Source organism: Colossoma macropomum, unplaced genomic scaffold (genome assembly GCF_904425465.1).
Source record: "Colossoma macropomum unplaced genomic scaffold, Colossoma_macropomum, whole genome shotgun sequence".
NCBI classification, from domain to species: domain Eukaryota; kingdom Metazoa; phylum Chordata; class Actinopteri; order Characiformes; family Serrasalmidae; genus Colossoma; species Colossoma macropomum.
In genome coordinates this window covers 33383749-33400484 of record NW_023494800.1, presented here as the reverse complement: position 1 = coordinate 33400484, position 16736 = coordinate 33383749, and the positions used below count along the sequence as shown (strand labels likewise).

Genomic DNA, 16736 nt, shown 5'->3' with positions numbered 1-16736 from the left:
CACGACTCAATCTATAAATTACTCTGTGATCTTATCAGCTTATGTTGCTATGATATGACTACAAGCCATGCGTTAAAAATCCATGGATGAGCATTCGCATAATAAACATACAATAAAACTCTGGAAAACACAAGAAATAATCTAATACTGACAGGCTTTTTGACAACTATGAAATATGTCAATGCTGGTAACAATAATAACATTCTGGTTTTACCAAGACAAGAAAATTCATCTTCAGCATGTGGAAGATAATGTGCGCAAATTTCTCCTCAGCTTGAGGATCGTTCCTGGGTAGATGTTGCTCTTTTACGCTGATCTAAATCCAGCTTCCCCTAAGCGTACTGTAATGTTGCTTTTATACATTCACCATAGACTTTACTAGAACTCGAGCTGTAGCTTTAGGCCCTTTTTCCAAGCAATGAAATGAAAATGTGCTAAATATCACAGACATTTTGCACTCATACTGACTTATGTTGATAAATGCTGTACATAATGACATTTGCAAAATGTACTGTCAAGTATGTTCTCCAATGTGTCTGTCGAGTAGAAAACTTTCTGTCAAGAAGTTGCATCTTGTCGCATCTTGACACACCTCCTTATAAATGAGTTCAGGTGTTTCAGCCACACCCACTGCTAACAGGTTTATAAAGTCAAGCACATAGCCATGCAATCTCCATAGACACACACTGGCAATAGACCTTAAACATGGTGCTGTTGTAGGATGCACCTTTGCCACAAATCATTGAAATTTCCCCCTTGCTAGATCTGCCCTAGACAACGGTAAGTACTATTATTGTGATGTGTTTCCATGGCTGAGCAGCTGCACACAAGCTTAAGATCACTATGTGCAATGCCAAGTGTCGGCTGGAGGGGTGTAAAGCACACCGCCTCTGGACTCTGGCGCAGTGGACACAGGTTCTCTGGAGTGATAAGTCACATTTCACTATCTGACAGTCTGGTGGACAAATCTGAAGAACACTACCGACTGGAATGCAGAGTGCCAGCAGTAAAGTTTGGTGGAGGAGGGATAATGAGCTGGGGCTGTTTTTCAGGCCCCTTAGTTCCAGTGAAGGGTGATGTTTATGCTACAACACACAAAGACATTTTACACAATTATATGCTTCAAAATGTGTGGCAGCAGGGCCTTTCATGTTCCAGCATTACAAAGCAGCTCCATAAAGACATGGTTTGATGAGTTTGGTGTGGAGGAACTCCAGTGGCCTGCACAGAGCCCTGACCTTAACCCCACTGAACACCTTTGGGATGAACTCGAACGTCAATTGCAAGCCAGGCCGTCGTGTCCAACATCAGTGCCTGACCTCATTAATGTTCTTTTGACTGAATGGCCACAAATTCCTACAGACACTCTCCAAAATCTTGTAGAAACCTTCCCAGAAAAGTGGAGGGTGGTAAAGGGTGGCAAAAGGGGCGGTCATGGGCTGGAGGTTAGGAAACCAGCCCTGTGACCGAAGCGTTGCTAGTTCGATCCCCTGAGCCGACAGTATGTTACTGAAGCGCCCTTGAGCAAAGCACCTAACCCCCAACTGCTCCCTGGACGCTGTACACAGGGCTGCCCACTGCTCCGGGCAGGTGTGCTCACTGCCCCCTAGTATGTGTGTTCACTAGTGTGTATGTGGTGTTTAACTGCACAGGTGGGTTAAATGTGGAGCTGAAGTTACGCTGCTGTGGGACTAATAAGTGTCACTTAATCATAAAAGGGTGGGAGGGAGTCCATATTATTGCCTATGGTTTTGGGGTGAGATGTCCAATAAGCTCACACAGGAGTGATGATACAAGGCAGGAGTTTCAGTCAAAGTGGATGGAGAATGTATGTATAAAATAGCAACAAAAAAACCTGATCAGAGATCAGCTTAAAAAAGCAACATCTACAAAGTGCTGGAGGCTGTGATGCGAGGTACTGAAGTTCTGCTCTAAAATCAGATATGTTGGCGCCTCCTACTGATCAAAGTGCAACACTAGCAATCAAACACTGGAATCAAATGAATTCTGTCTCCACCTGCTGGTCATAATGCAGCACTGCAGTGGGATGCTTGTGTTACGGGGCTGTGGACCAACAGGTGTAAACAGCTGGACAACCCACTTTCAGTCTTGTGATAAATATGACCACTTCAGGTGGATCTTTCTGCTGTGATTAAGGTCAGTTCAGTCTTGTGCCGGTTAAACCTGGTTCATCTCTGGTGTGTCTGGTCTGCACTCTTTGAAGTGGGTGCGTATTGGGGGCTCTGCCGGGACGTGTGCCAGTGGGTCTGGTCGGATCAGAAACCTGTTGAGACATAAGACAGCACTGCAGCAACTTATAAGGACTGGGACAAAAAAATCAAGATAAAATTATTAACAAATTTTGTTTTTTAAAATTATTTTAAACCATGAGTACTTTTTGCGGTTGCGTAATATCACTGTCGGAACATATCTAGTATCTCCATTTTTCATTTTTTCACGTGACTTGAAAGCACCAGTTGGCATTTACATTGTTTCAACATTTCATGATGCACAAACAAATAGAAATCGTCCAAAATGACTTAAGATAAAACTTTGTTCCATTGACTTCTATTAAAAGTTTGGAATGGTTTTTTGCTTCTTCGTATAACTGTCAAGTTGCACGGAAATGATGTAGCATGCAACTCTCAACTAGTTGCATGAAAGTTTCACCATGCAAAGCCAGCCTAAAGATCAGTCAGACTTGCGTGTGTGTGCGTGACACATACACTACGTCGTTGAGCTGGAGATGTGTGTCTGGCGCGGGGTTGACGAGCACGTAGGAGAGAGAGTTCTGCTGGTCATTCAGCTCCCCTGCAACACCAACGGGACATCACACCTGTCACTCGAATATTATGTTTGGTTTTAATGTAAGTTTACAAGCAGACAAATGCCGTCTATTTAGAGTTTCATATCTTTCATCCTTCTAACTGGACAATGCAAAAAAAGCATCTGAGCATATTACCTTGCAAATAACCTAAATTTACTCTGTTCATCACATCACTGGCTGTCAGATTAGTGACATCTTCTATAAAGAGACAGTGCAGAGAGAGGGATATGGAGAGAATGATGGGTGAAAAGTGAGGAAAAGATGGTTGGAGAAGAAAGAGAAAATGCACTTAAGTTCTACTTGGAGCTTTGTCAATATCTCAATATATCAATATCAAGTGTTATGTTAAAACTTTTTTAAAACTAAAATAACGTTAAAAACCCCAGTTTTGAAATGGATTCTTTTTGGTGTTTTCATATTGTCATGCCATTCTGTTTTTTGACCACAAATGTTAGAAAACAGAATTATTGTTCCAAACAGTACATGGGATAATAATCCAAGACTGAGCTGTGACTCATCTAGAGCAAATATATCGATGTATACAAACTGAGTAGACTGACTGACAAATTTAAGCACTGTTGAAGCTGGATTAGTTTCAGAGGCCGTCAGATGGCCCTGACTGAAAGGTTTGAATGATGTACCACTCAATAACAATAACAACACACTGTCCATTCCATTAAGTAGGTTTCGTTATTCCTTTAGCTTGAGGACAATGAGAACAAGACTGAAAACTACACACGCTGCAGATTCATACTGGATTAAAATCACTCCACAATTATTACTGTCAGACTGTAAAACTACACACACTGCAGATTCATACTGGATTAAAATCACTCCACAATTATTACTGTCAGACTGTAAAACTACACACTGCAGATTCAGACTGGATTAAAATCACTCCACAATTATTACCGTCAGACTGTAAAACTACACACACTGCAGATTCAGACTGGATTAGAATCACTCCACAATTATTACTGTCAGACTGTAAAAACTACACACACTGCAGATTCATACTGGATTAAAATCGCTCCACAATTATTACTGTCAGACTGTAAAACTACACACACTGCAGATTCATACTGGATTAAAATCGCTCCACAATTATTACTGTCAGACTGTAAAACTACCACACGCAGATTCATACTGGATTAAAATCACTCACATTTCCGTCAGACTGTAAAACTACACACACTGCAGATTCATACTGGATTAAAATCGCTCCACAATTATTACCGTCAGACTGTAAAACTACACACTGCAGATTCAGACTGGATTAAAATCGCTCCACAATTATTACCGGCAGACTGTAAAACTACACACACTGCAGATTCAGACTGGATTAAAATCGCTTCACAATTATTACCGTCAGACTGTAAAACTACACACTGCAGATTCATACTGGATTAAAATCACTCCACAATTATTACCGTCAGACTGTAAAACTACACACTGCAGATTCATACTGGATTAAAATCGCTCCACAATTATTACCGTCAGACTGTAAAAACTTCCTCAGGTAAAACTACTCCAGCTCAAACAGGGCTTTATTTAGATTTTAATAATTAAAAATGTATTTAGATTTTAACAGGATTCTTGACTGGGGTATTTATATATTTTCATTAAAAGTGATGGGTAGCTGTAGTTTACTGAATCCTGTGTGTAAGCCCAGGTGCTGCATGCGGTTCCTGACGAGTTCCGTAAGCTCCTCCCTCTCTGAGCGGCGGGAGGCACTGTGTTTTGGCTGGGAGGAGAAAAAGGAGGAGTCACTCCTCTTCATGGCCCGCCGACTGAGACGCCTTGTCCAGTGCATGCTCTTCCGCCTCAGGAGTGGGTGCTCTGATTGGTCGCTGCCTGAGGAGCTCCGGGTCAGAACTTTAGGCTCGTCCCCCTTAGTCTCCTTAGTGTCTGACCACCCCTCTGAGCTGACCGAATACTGAGACTGGCAGGTGCGTTTGCCATGGAAACAACGAGGACAAGGACAGTAACAGTACAAGAGTAAAGTGTACACATCTTATTTCATTTATACACTATAGATGAACAATAAAATGTACGTATGACTATTGAATTTTCAGTCAAAATGGTGATGAAGTAAAAGTTATTAATTTTTCTGGAGATATTTCTGATTAGTTTCCAGAGGTAGAGTTTAAAAATGATTAAGGCTGAGGGGAGATGGGCCTCCTAACAACCGCCTGGAAGACCTGGTAGACACCATAACTGCCCCCATCAGATAAACAGCACTTAAAGCTTTCATCTCTGAGAGAGAGGAGAAAATCAAGCTGCTTCAGATCTGAAAACATCCACTGGTGTTTCTGTCCATCCTTCCACTGTGAGAAGACGACTCAGCGCTGTGGGTCTGAAAGGATGTGTAGCTTTCAAAAAGAACCTCACTGAGAAAAGGAGACGGACACATCAAACAAAGAAGCTGAACAATGGACTGACCACCCCAGAGTCCAGACCTCAACACCACTGAATGTGTTTGATTACTTCAGAAAATCATCAACCAGCTTCTAAGACTGAACTTTGGAGGTGTGTCTGCAGATTCTTTGAGGAACTGAAAGTGAGTCTCCTGAAAAGAATGGAAGCTGGAATAAAAGTAAAGAGTGACTCACTGAACAAATTGATATATTTAGTTTTGAGGCTTCCATACAACTGAATATTTTAGAAAATATTTTAAGCAACTTTTATTTTGACAGTTTGACAGTTATTTTGAATAGCTCGAAAGGTCTTGATCTCAAGGCACAAAGAAGAAAACTTAAAAGTAAGTAAAATAAAAAAGGTTTATATAGGCTATTAAGGGGCTGTATTAGAGGTTGGCTTTTCGCCCGATCTTGTCTAATCTTGGAAGCTAAGCAGGGCAGGGCCTGGTTAGCACTTAGTACTACCATGTGCTCTAAGCTCAACTTTTATTTTGTTTCTTCACTTTTTTTCCTGACTTCTTTTTTCTGCAAAACTAATAACTTCTACTTGATAGCTTAATAATAATACTGAAAAATAAAAAACGCAGAAGAAATAGAAAGACTTGGTGCCATTTCTAGGCCATTACTCAAGTTTAAGCACATTTGTGACAGTGACCACGTTTAGGCCTTTGTAGAAAAAGGTTAGATATTTTTTGAGTCTTATCTCTTCCAGTGAAGCTTGTGTTCAAATGAGTATTATGTGGATTTGATCTACTGATCAGAGGCTTTCGCACAAACTTTTTATGTCGACACAATCGTTTGCAATGAAAAACCTCAAACTAAACCTCAAAAAACCTCAAAATACTGAACCTCAAAAAACCTCAAAACCTAACATGTCGCTGCTGTCGGAAGAAAACCTTGTATCTCCATTTTTCAGTTTTTACATAATTTGAAAATGTCTGTTGGCCTTTACATTGTGTGTAAATTTCATGAAGAATAAACCAAAAGAATCGGCCCAAAAGGACTTGGGAAAACTTCTGGTTCCATTGACTCACATTAAAAGTAAAGCAGGTTTTTTCCTTCTCCTGATAGCAGCAATACACATATATATGAATATATACACATATATACACACATATATACATATGAAAACACAGCATATAACAACATCAAATAATTCCATACACAGTCAATCTCACTGTTGTAAATTATTAGCTAACATTATTAGATAAGAAAGTTTAGTTGAGAGTGTGTCTGTTTCACCTCAGATGGCAGGAACATGTGGGATTCTGTGCGGTAGATTCCGATGGGAATTTCTGAGCTTGTGGAGCAAAGCTTCTGAAACAGTCTTCCGTACGTACGGATCCACAGGTCACTTTCACACACTCGCATCTGGATGGACACACGCAGAACACTAATGCAGATCAAACACATACATATACGCAGACTACATACATATAACGCCCCCCCATAAACAGTGCTGACTCACAGCACACAGGTATCCTGATCCAGGAGTGGTGTCCAGCCCCAGCAGGAGCCTCGTGATCGGGATCATGTAGTCCTTCACAAAACACTAACAAACAAACAAACAAAAACAGAAAATATCTCTTACCACAACTGACACCGCATCATTTTAACCCTCTGATATTCATTGCTTCCATTGCTTAACACTCTATAGCAGTTTTCCATAAAGTACAGAACTAAGATCAGTTTAAACCCCATGCGTCAAACACAAGAGGGGCCAGAACCTGTGGGCCAGATCAGGCCTGTGGCATAGTCCCAACCAGCCCTCTAAGTTATTTTGATTTTTTATTAATATTAGCCCATTTCAGCAGCACTACAATCCCCAGCATGCACTGCAACGTAATTTGCACTGACACCCCACTTCCAACAACAATCTATGGGACAGCAGTTTTCTACCCAGTTGCACACATCATATCACCAAACACACCAGCTGTGTTTCAGCAGCAGTTCAACCAACATAAACACTACAAACACTCAGCAGCTCAGAAACTGAATAAGAATTAATGAACTTAAAAGATAAAAGATGTCAGGTGTCGAGACCAGACACACAGGTAGGTTTAACAGACCTACATCCTGAAGAGACGCCATCTGTTTATAGTTTATAGCCCAGATTTGTGGAAAAATGGGTTGACTTTCAGTAGACAAAAATCTGATTTCAGCTTCTTTTATTATAAGGGTTTAAAATTACATCACCCATCTATTTGACTGGAAAGAAGACAGTTACAGCCTCATATGACCCCCACCTTTTGAACGTAACTTATGAAATATGAAAGTTATGAAGAATATGACGAAGTGCGTTTTGGAACCACCGGTGGTCTCAAGGAGTTGAAGAGGTACAAATGGTGTCTATGAACTCCTCCGTCGCTACTGTAATTGTAGTGTTGACTGGCGATACATAAACAATATGGTGGCAGAAACAAGCGTGATGTCAAGAGAATCTATTGTTTACAATGGCTAAATAGCTAACTAGCTAGCATTAGGTCGTAGTATTGGCTGGGTAATGTTTATAGTGTTAACATGCTAAATTATTTGATAGTGGTCTATGGGCACCTAGGCAGCTCACTAGTTATTCCGACAAATAACAGATGATGACATGACAACATTCTGCTATCTGTAAAAATGGACGACTGTCTGTTGCATAGCTAACAGTAGCAGCTATTTTGAAGCCTGAATTTTTAGGCACTACATGTGCCTGAATGACTACATTCGTTTTTAGGAGGGTAAGGGGGGAAACTGTTTTTTGCTGAACTAAGAGACAAAATAAAATATTTCTTCAAACCTCAGTACCTGGTAGAGGAGCGTGTCCAGCATGCTAATGCTGAAGACTCGTCCAGCGGCGAACGGCAGGCGGAACATGAAGGCTAGATTAGAACCTTTATCACGCTCCTTCTAAAGAGAAAACACACACACACACACACACACACAGATAATGCATGCATGACACTGTGTGTATGACCTTAACTGCCTGAAGATACAGACCAATCAGAAGGCTTGTACATGTAGAAGTTGGCTAAACCTCTGGTCGCCTCCAGTCAGCATGGAAGCAGCTCATTTCACGTTACAGTAAATACGAACAGAAAAGACAAAACACTGACAATAACAGTAAAATCTGGATGCATTTGAGGTTATAATGTCAAATGTGTCCAAATACATAATGTATTTTAATTTTTGTGTTTTACAGCTTTGAAAAAGCAGGTATACAGTAGTGTTAATTCAGCTTGCAGCTGAAGATGACAGCAATTACATTCTTTCCTCTTTCAGGTGAGGATAAAGCCACCAGCGCTGTTATATCATCAACATTACATCACTTTTTTATCCATATGAGGTTTGATTACTTTTGGTTCAATGTCAAATACAGTGTGAGCTAGAACTAAAATGCAGCAGTGTAGATTTCTCTGCTTTGGTCCAGACCAAAGAAACTGAATCACAAATATAAACACACCCTCACACCCCGTCCACACGTACGTTTTCATTCTGAGGTTTTTGAAAATGCTCTCCAAGGTGGATGGAGATGTTTGAAAACTGTATTTTCAGTGTTGTCGTGCTGATGGCAAAACAACTTTTTTAACTTGTGCAAAGGGACGTGAGAAAGTGTTTTAAGTTAGGGTTGCTGAAATTTTAAGCAGCACATATGTGACGGGACTGATGATGTTTCGCAAAATGATCAGCATTTTTTAATTGGCTTTTTTATTATTCTAATTTACATTAAACAGAATGTGTCAGATAGCACTGTAATGAGGTGACAGATGACGAAATATACATCTAAAGCCGGGGTTACAATACAAAACTTTTACCCCGATTTCAGCCCTGATTCTCAGTCTGTCCGAGTCTGTGCTGTTCGGCTCTAGTCTGCAGATTTTTGGGTCAGTCTGAGTCGACAGTTAGAGAGAGAGTCGAGTCGTGTGTGAGGGGCCCTAACCCTTTTAACCCTAACCCTAACCTAACCCTTGTGTGGTGTTGTATCTCTGGGACCCATTTTCAGTGTTTATCAAAAGAAAAAATGATGCGATTAATTACTATTTCTACCTCAGATTCTTGGCCTTTGCTCATTTTCTGTGAAGATTATATAAAATTTTCAGTGTCTTCACTCTGTTCACCCCCCACACATTTATATTACAGAAAGTGAACCCGCTGGGAATAAAAGTGTGGAGGTGCTGTGTCCTTCACTCTGTTCTCCTCCTACATGGCCTGCTGTTAGTGTGTGTGTGTGTGTGTTTGTATGTGTGTGTGTGTGAGTGTGGACAACATGGACAGGCTGCTGACTGGCTACAGCTGCTAAAGGAGAACCCTACGCTGGACACTTGTGATATTTTAAACATCTGGTATTTTTACATAAATTGTTATGGCTGTATTGATTTAAATAAACAATAATGTGGTGGGTCCACCGGACCACTGAGTAACAAACACATCAACACCACTAAAGGGTTAAACAGTAAAGCTACTGCAGATTTTGAAAGATATGAAAATACAAATTCAGTCTTAAACAAGCACATACTGGTTTTCACTATGCTTAAATTATTGTAAAGTTCAGAATATTGTATTGTTTATTTATTTATTTAATAAATAAACAATAGCAGTACCTTCAGCACCCCTCCTTCCTGCGTCCATGCTTGGGGACATCTGTAGCGGTTTCGACTTATTAAAGCTGTAGAACTGTCTGAAATATGACTGCTGACTGGGTGGTTTCGTTTGTGCTCTGCAATTTGAAGATGATTTGGGAGCTTATAACACATTTATTGAATAAGGTTTTATTTTTTCAGTAAACCTCAGGCATCAGAATGTACTGCGCTAAGTGCTTGTAAACAGGGCGTCACCTTGATTGCATATTTTAAAATTACCACAGTGATTCTAAAGATATAAGACTTGATCATAAACCCAAATTCAGACTCAAAATAAATCCTAACTCCATGATTTAAATGAAGCAAAAAGCTAGAAAAATGCTCTTCTGCCTGATCAGCACTGTGTCGGTGCTTCAGAGATGGTGGCAATGTAAACCCTATGGTGCTTTTATTTTCTGGCAGTAATCAAACCTGAATCTGTGTGAAATATCAAACTATGGAGGTCTGACGGCCTGCAGGTCAAAGTCTACAGCTTTTGTAAAACGTCATGTTAGTAAATCTCTGCTTTAGCTTTGCAGTGTGCCCTATATTTTTTGCAGTGCACATGTTTATAATGTTCTTCTTGAGGAGTTTTACATCAAATTTTATGGGGTATTATCGGCCCATTACTGGGCTGGTGGGCTCATGTGAGCTTTATCGAGCCGCTTTTGCATTCTTGTGTGGACAGACAGATTTTAGAAAACGGTGCTGGTGTGGATGAAGATGTTTTTTTTAAATATCTGGATATAAGTGGACAAGGTCTTAGAAACGTGACCATTAAAAACCAAAGGCCGCATTTCACAATTCAATCATATCAGTCATATTTAATTAAAACCAGTGGAGTAAAAAGGTAAAACATAAAAAGATTATATAAACCAAAATTATAGGTGTTTGGAATTTGTAATCTTTTAAAACCAGTATCAGTATCTTATGCCAATACTGATATCGGCTGTCTGACTCTTTTCTTTGACCTTTGACCTTCCCCACCTTCTCCAGTTTGGACAGGGCCAGAGAATAGCAGTCCTTTGCTCTGAACTGCATAAAGCGCATGTTAGATGGGTGAGTCAACTCCGTAATGATACTCAGACTGGGGAACAACCTGGATGGAGAGATAGATAGAGAGAGAGAGAGATAGAGAGACAGAGAGAGAGTGACAGAGATAGAGAGATAGAGATAGAGAGAGAGACAGAGACAGAGATAGAGAGAGACAGAGAGAGAGAGAGACAGAGATAGAGAGAAACAGAGAGAGAGAGACAAAGAGAGAGAGAGAGAGATAGAGAGAGACAGAGAGAGAGAGAGAGAGACAAAGAGAGAGAGAGAGAGAAAGATAGAGATAGAGAAACAGAGAGAGAGAGACAGAGAGAGAGAGACAGAGAAAGAGAGAGAGAGAGAGATAGAGAGACAGAGAGAGAGTACAATGAGACAGTATAAGATGTTCAGTAATGTGATGTATTTGTTTCTATTATTGGGTGATTATTCTGTAAATACTGTAGACATGTGTTTCTGACCCACCTGAACATGGTCTGGACATTAACGATGGTTTTAGCGTCAGCCATGTAGTCCTCCTCTGCGCTCATAGTGCTCTCCTTATCCACCACCACCAGATTATCTGCGTACAGGACCCCACACTGCAGCAGACTGTCCAAGCTGACAAGCAAACAAATGACCAGTCAGGATTTCTGCTCATAAAACCCTTCATCACAACAGTAAATCACCGGAGTATCTGATAAAGCTATCTACTAACACATCACGTGTCCATAATACAAAACAACTGTGAATAACCTTGTGCATTCAGGGCTTATTATTCAGGTATTTATCTTAGATTTAAAATTATAATTATTCAGTAACTCCTGTGGATTATTCAGTAATTACAATGAATTATTCAATATCTACTATGAATTATTCAGTAACTTCTATAAAATATTCAGTAACTATGAATTATTTAGTAACTAAATTTAATTATTCAGTACTAATTTAATCATTCAGTAACTACTATACAGTATTCAGTAACTATTAATTATTTATTAACTGAGTTTAATTATTCAGTACTAATTTAATCATTCAGTAACTACTATAAAGTATTCAATAACTATGAATTATTTAGTAACTAAGTTTAATTATTCAGTACTAATTTAATCATTCAGTAACTACCATAAGGTATTCAATAACTATGAATTATTTAGTAACTAAGTTTAATTATTCAGTACTAATTTAATCATTCTGTAACTACTATATAGTACTCCATAACTATGAATTATTTAGTAACTAAATTTAATTATTCAGTACTAATTTAATCATTCAGTAACTACTATAAAGTATTCAGTAACTATGAATTATTTACTAACTAAATTTAATTATTCAGTACTAAATTAATTATACACTAACTACTATAAAGTAACCACTGGGATAGGCTTCAGCTCCCCCCACGACCCAGAAGGATAAGCGGATTAGAAAATGTGTGTGTGTGTGTGGGGGGGGGGTACTATAAAGTATTCAGTAATTATGAATTATTTAGTAACCAAATTTAATTATTCAATAACTACTATAATTTATTCAGTAACTACTACAGAGTATTGACTAAATATGAATTATTCAGTAACTACATTTAATTGTTCAGTCACTACTATGACTTATTTAGTCACTATTATGAACTGTTTTATGACTACAGTGAATTATTCAGTGAGTACTACAAATTATTCAGTAAATACAATGAATAACTACCGTGAATTATTCAGTAGGTACAATGAACCATTTAGTAAATACTATAATTTATTCAGTAACGTCTACACATTATTTTGGAAACTACTATTAAGTATTCAGTAGCCATTATGAATTATTCAGCAACTACTATAAAGTATTTTGGAAACTTCTATTTAGTATTTAGTAGCTATTATGAATTATTCAGCAACTACTATAAAGTATTTAGCAATTATAAATTATTTAGTAACTACGTTTAATTATACAGTAACTATTATCAAATGTTTTGTAACTACAATAAATTATTCAGTAAATACAATGAATTATTTAGCAACTACTACAAATTATTCAGTAACTACAATGAACTATTCAGTAACCACTAAAAATGACTGAATATTTATGAATTATACACCAACTAGTAAGAGAGAAACAAATCCTTTATATTTTTGCCACATTTTTATCATTTCTTGATGCTGAAACAAACAGAAAGAAATCTGACGTGTGGACTGAAACACAAGCGTAATCCTGTATGCATGTCCATCATCTCTGCAACTGTACGTGAGTCAGATGTACAGCTAAACAACACTCTAAAACAAATCTCTAGACTGTATAAGGGTTGACTTGTGCAAAACTATAAGCACCTGTTTGGAGTGTGTTTTAATAATGCCTTACTTGTCAATGGTTCCCACCATGTAGTAGACCATTGGGAAACAGGAAATGGCTTCCAGGAAGTGCTCATCAGGCCTGCACAAAATAAAAGACAAAACAGTGCACACAAAATGAGACTTTTAAAACGTTTCTTTATTTTCCATATATTTTTAAAATATGTGTCAAGTTTGTAATATATTTAAACATTTGTTTGACATATATAGAAATTGACAATATTACCCATATTTTATGACATATTTTTCAAAATATAGACAAATGTGTGCAAATATTTGCATCACATATATTTGTAATATCAGCACATATTTTCTTCCACTGGGCTATTAAGGAACTGAAAGGGCTTTTATGTCTCTCACAGGCTTTCCCCTCACTTAGCCCATTAAGGAGGGCTCCTAAGTGAGGGGAAAGCCTGTGAGAGACATAAAAGCCCTTTCAGTTCCTTAATAGCCCAGTGGAAGAAAATATGTGCTAATATTCACCTATATTCATAATATTCATTCATTCACCTATTCACACACAGCTGTTCTCGGAAGTTGCTTAAAAAGTGCTAAAAGACTCACTAAGCTGCAAAGAGCCCGTTTACACATTAAATCCCTCCTCAGTAATTCAGAGTGGAGCTGCTTTTCATCCACTGTGTCTCTCTTTCCCTCCTCCTGACTCTCTCAAGGTGCACTGTGGCTCATACTGAAAGCACAGCCCTGTTTCTATGGCAACCCATAGATGACTGATGTATTTCTCTTCATCAAGTTCAGATTTTTTTTGTAGAATAAAAGATAAATGACTCTGAATAAGAGCCATTTCACTGCCAATGGCTCTGCTTAAGAACCCCCACCCCCCCCACACACTTCCCACTTTCTGCATTTACATGATTGAGATAATATTACTGAATTACTGAAAGGACATTGTGATGAAGCTTAGTTTAGCCACTCATACAGCTATAACAAAATGCACTGCTTTTTAATTGGGAAATGTATCAGTTTCGTAAAAATTAAAGGTGAATTTACAGTAAATTACCATCTACTGAGCTGCACTACTTCTATGGTTGTTATGTAAAAATACAGGATGTTACTGTATTTGAATTACAGCGTATTACAGTAAATGTAGAGCAGAATGCAGCTACATCACAGTAATCTTGTGTCCACGTGGCTTTGGAGTCATTTTACTGTTATTTACTGTTAATACGGTTCGATAAATTACTCTGTCTAAATAAGGGCTATTGTGTTTATGTGATTTACTGGACTGGATTTGTACATGTACTCACAGGTTGTCCAGTAGCAGTACTACAGGGTTGAGCTCTCTCCTGGGTCTGTAATACGCTCTCAGAGGAACTATAAAGTTGTACAGGCCGTTTCCCGCCGTCTCCGCCGAAACGATGATTAGCTTGTTTTTGAAGCCGTACGCTTTAGCATCCTCGAAGCTAACATGCTCGCAGGCCTTCAACAGTAAAAAAAGCACAGGCATCAGTACAGTCATACGCATATGTTTGTCGATTTTCTAAGTAAAGACATCCTCTTGAAGAAAAAAACGTGTTTTACTGATTTTTTTTGCTAATTTTACAGCACAATTTCTATTTATTCACCTAGTTTAACGTATTGGAAATAAAAGAGGGTGCCATAACTTTTGCACAGGCCACACTTTACATTTTTTTCTTCCACCTATATGTTAAATTCAGCAAATAAACAGTAATTGTGCATTAAAATGTGCAGTGTCCTGTGTAGAGGAGGTGTTCACTTATTTTCTCAATAAGAACATCTTTTGATGCACAAACTTTTGCATACGACTGTACAATATACAGTACTATAAGACAATTCAAGTTTGCCTGCATGAAGCCATGATTTTCAAGATTACATATGCTTTTAGCTGTATAAACGTCTCTATAATGACATTACATATGAAATATATAGCTTGTTATGCATATTAACATACATAATTCACTGTATACCAGACAGAAAAGTTCATTTTTTTATCAAAATGAAAATCTTGGATTTCAGTCAGAAAGTCAGTTAAAGGGGTTTTCCTGCTAAATGTTAAGTTATAGGGTTGTTCTTAATGAACGCTGTTAGCATGCTGCTAGCTTCATAGTTAGCATGTTAGCCCATGTCTGACAATTGTACAGTTACGTCATTTTTAATTGCATAATAACATTTTTGCGATTGTTCAATCAGAGTTAATGACGGTTGTTAGCATGTTAGCACAGGCAGGATTGCTAACACATAGCCTTAGCGGCTAACCTTGTCGAGGCGCAGGCAGCAGAATGGAGCTTTCTGGAGTAGGAGGTGGCACAGCGTGGGGGAGCTGCCGATGTAGGGCGAGTTGGGAGGATAACCCTTCATGCATCTGTGGACATAAAAACACTGCACATTACTGCACACTCTGACTGAATAGACTGGAAACTCTCGTAGTCTGATAGCCTGGACCGATTAACCTAGGATTTTTTAGACTTTGACTGATTAGCATGGGATTAACCATTTTAGAATAAGCCTGGTATTAGTTAGCCTGGACGGCTTAGCCTTGTATTGATTAGGCTTGGTTTGATTAGCCAGGTTAAGCTATGATTTGGTAGTCTAGATTTGTTAGCCACAGATTTCTTCACCTAGGACTTGTAAGCCTAGAATTGGTTAGACTAGAATCCTTAGCTTAGGACTAATTAGTCTAGGATTCATTACCTTGGAACTGGTTAGCCTAGGACTCGTGAGCCTGGATTCATTAGCCACAGATTGGTGAGTCTGGATTTAGTAGCCTAGAATTGGTTAGCCTGGGACTGGTAAGCCTAGGATTTGTTATCCTAGATTGATTAGCCTAGGACTGGTTAGCTTATGATTGGTTAGCCTAAGCTCTGTAAGGGTGTGTTAGCCTGGTTTGATTAGGCAAGGACTGATTAGTCTAGATTTCATTATTTTAGGATTTGTTATCTTACGATTTGTTAGCCTGGCCTGATTAGCCTTGGATTGACTAGTCTATGATTCATTATCTTAGAAGTGGTTAGCCTGGGATTGGTTAACCTGGGATTGGTTAGCCTAGGATTGGTTATCCTGGACTGATTAGCCTAAGATTGATTAGTCTATGATTCATTATTTTAGGAGTGGTTAGCCTAGGATTGGTTAACCTGGGATTGGTTAGCCTGGACTAATTAGCCTAGGATTTATGGGTCTATAATTCATTATTTTAGGAGTGGTTAGCCTAGGATTGGTTAACCTGGGATTGGTTAGCCTGGACTAATTAGCCTAGGATTTATGGGTCTATAATTCATTATTTTAGGAGTGGTTAGCCTAGGATTGGTTAAACTGGGATTGGTCAACCTGGACTAATTAGCCTAAGATTGATTAGTCGTTGATTCATTATCTTAGAAGTGGTTAGCCTAGGATTTGTTAGCCTGGACTGATTAGCCTGAGATTGATTAGTCTATGATTCATTATCTTAGGAGTGGTTAGCCTAGGAGTGGTTAACCTGGGATTAGTTAGCCTAGGATTGGTTAACCTGGGACTAGTTAGCCTAGGATTGGTTAGCCTGGGATTGTTAGCCTAG

At 38.7% G+C, this 16736-nt stretch overlaps 1 protein-coding gene across 1 annotated transcript in view; it reads right to left on the bottom strand.

Annotated features, from left to right (window-relative positions):
- Positions 1-1619: 1619 nt before the first annotated feature.
- The window catches only part of kcnt1 (potassium channel, subfamily T, member 1), a 36286-nt gene continuing 21169 nt past the window's right edge, over positions 1620-16736 (bottom strand). Inside the window, exons 19-30 of the mRNA XM_036588967.1 lie at positions 15443-15548; positions 14473-14645; positions 13218-13289; positions 11361-11495; positions 10836-10947; positions 8038-8139; positions 6716-6799; positions 6490-6618; positions 4478-4769; positions 2963-3025; positions 2727-2811; positions 1620-2284 (exon numbers count right to left, since the gene is read on the bottom strand). Of these exons, the coding sequence (XP_036444860.1) occupies positions 2179-2284; positions 2727-2811; positions 2963-3025; positions 4478-4769; positions 6490-6618; positions 6716-6799; positions 8038-8139; positions 10836-10947; positions 11361-11495; positions 13218-13289; positions 14473-14645; positions 15443-15548 (1459 nt within the window). The 3' untranslated portion in view covers positions 1620-2178. The remainder of the gene's footprint in view (positions 2285-2726; positions 2812-2962; positions 3026-4477; positions 4770-6489; positions 6619-6715; positions 6800-8037; positions 8140-10835; positions 10948-11360; positions 11496-13217; positions 13290-14472; positions 14646-15442; positions 15549-16736) is intronic.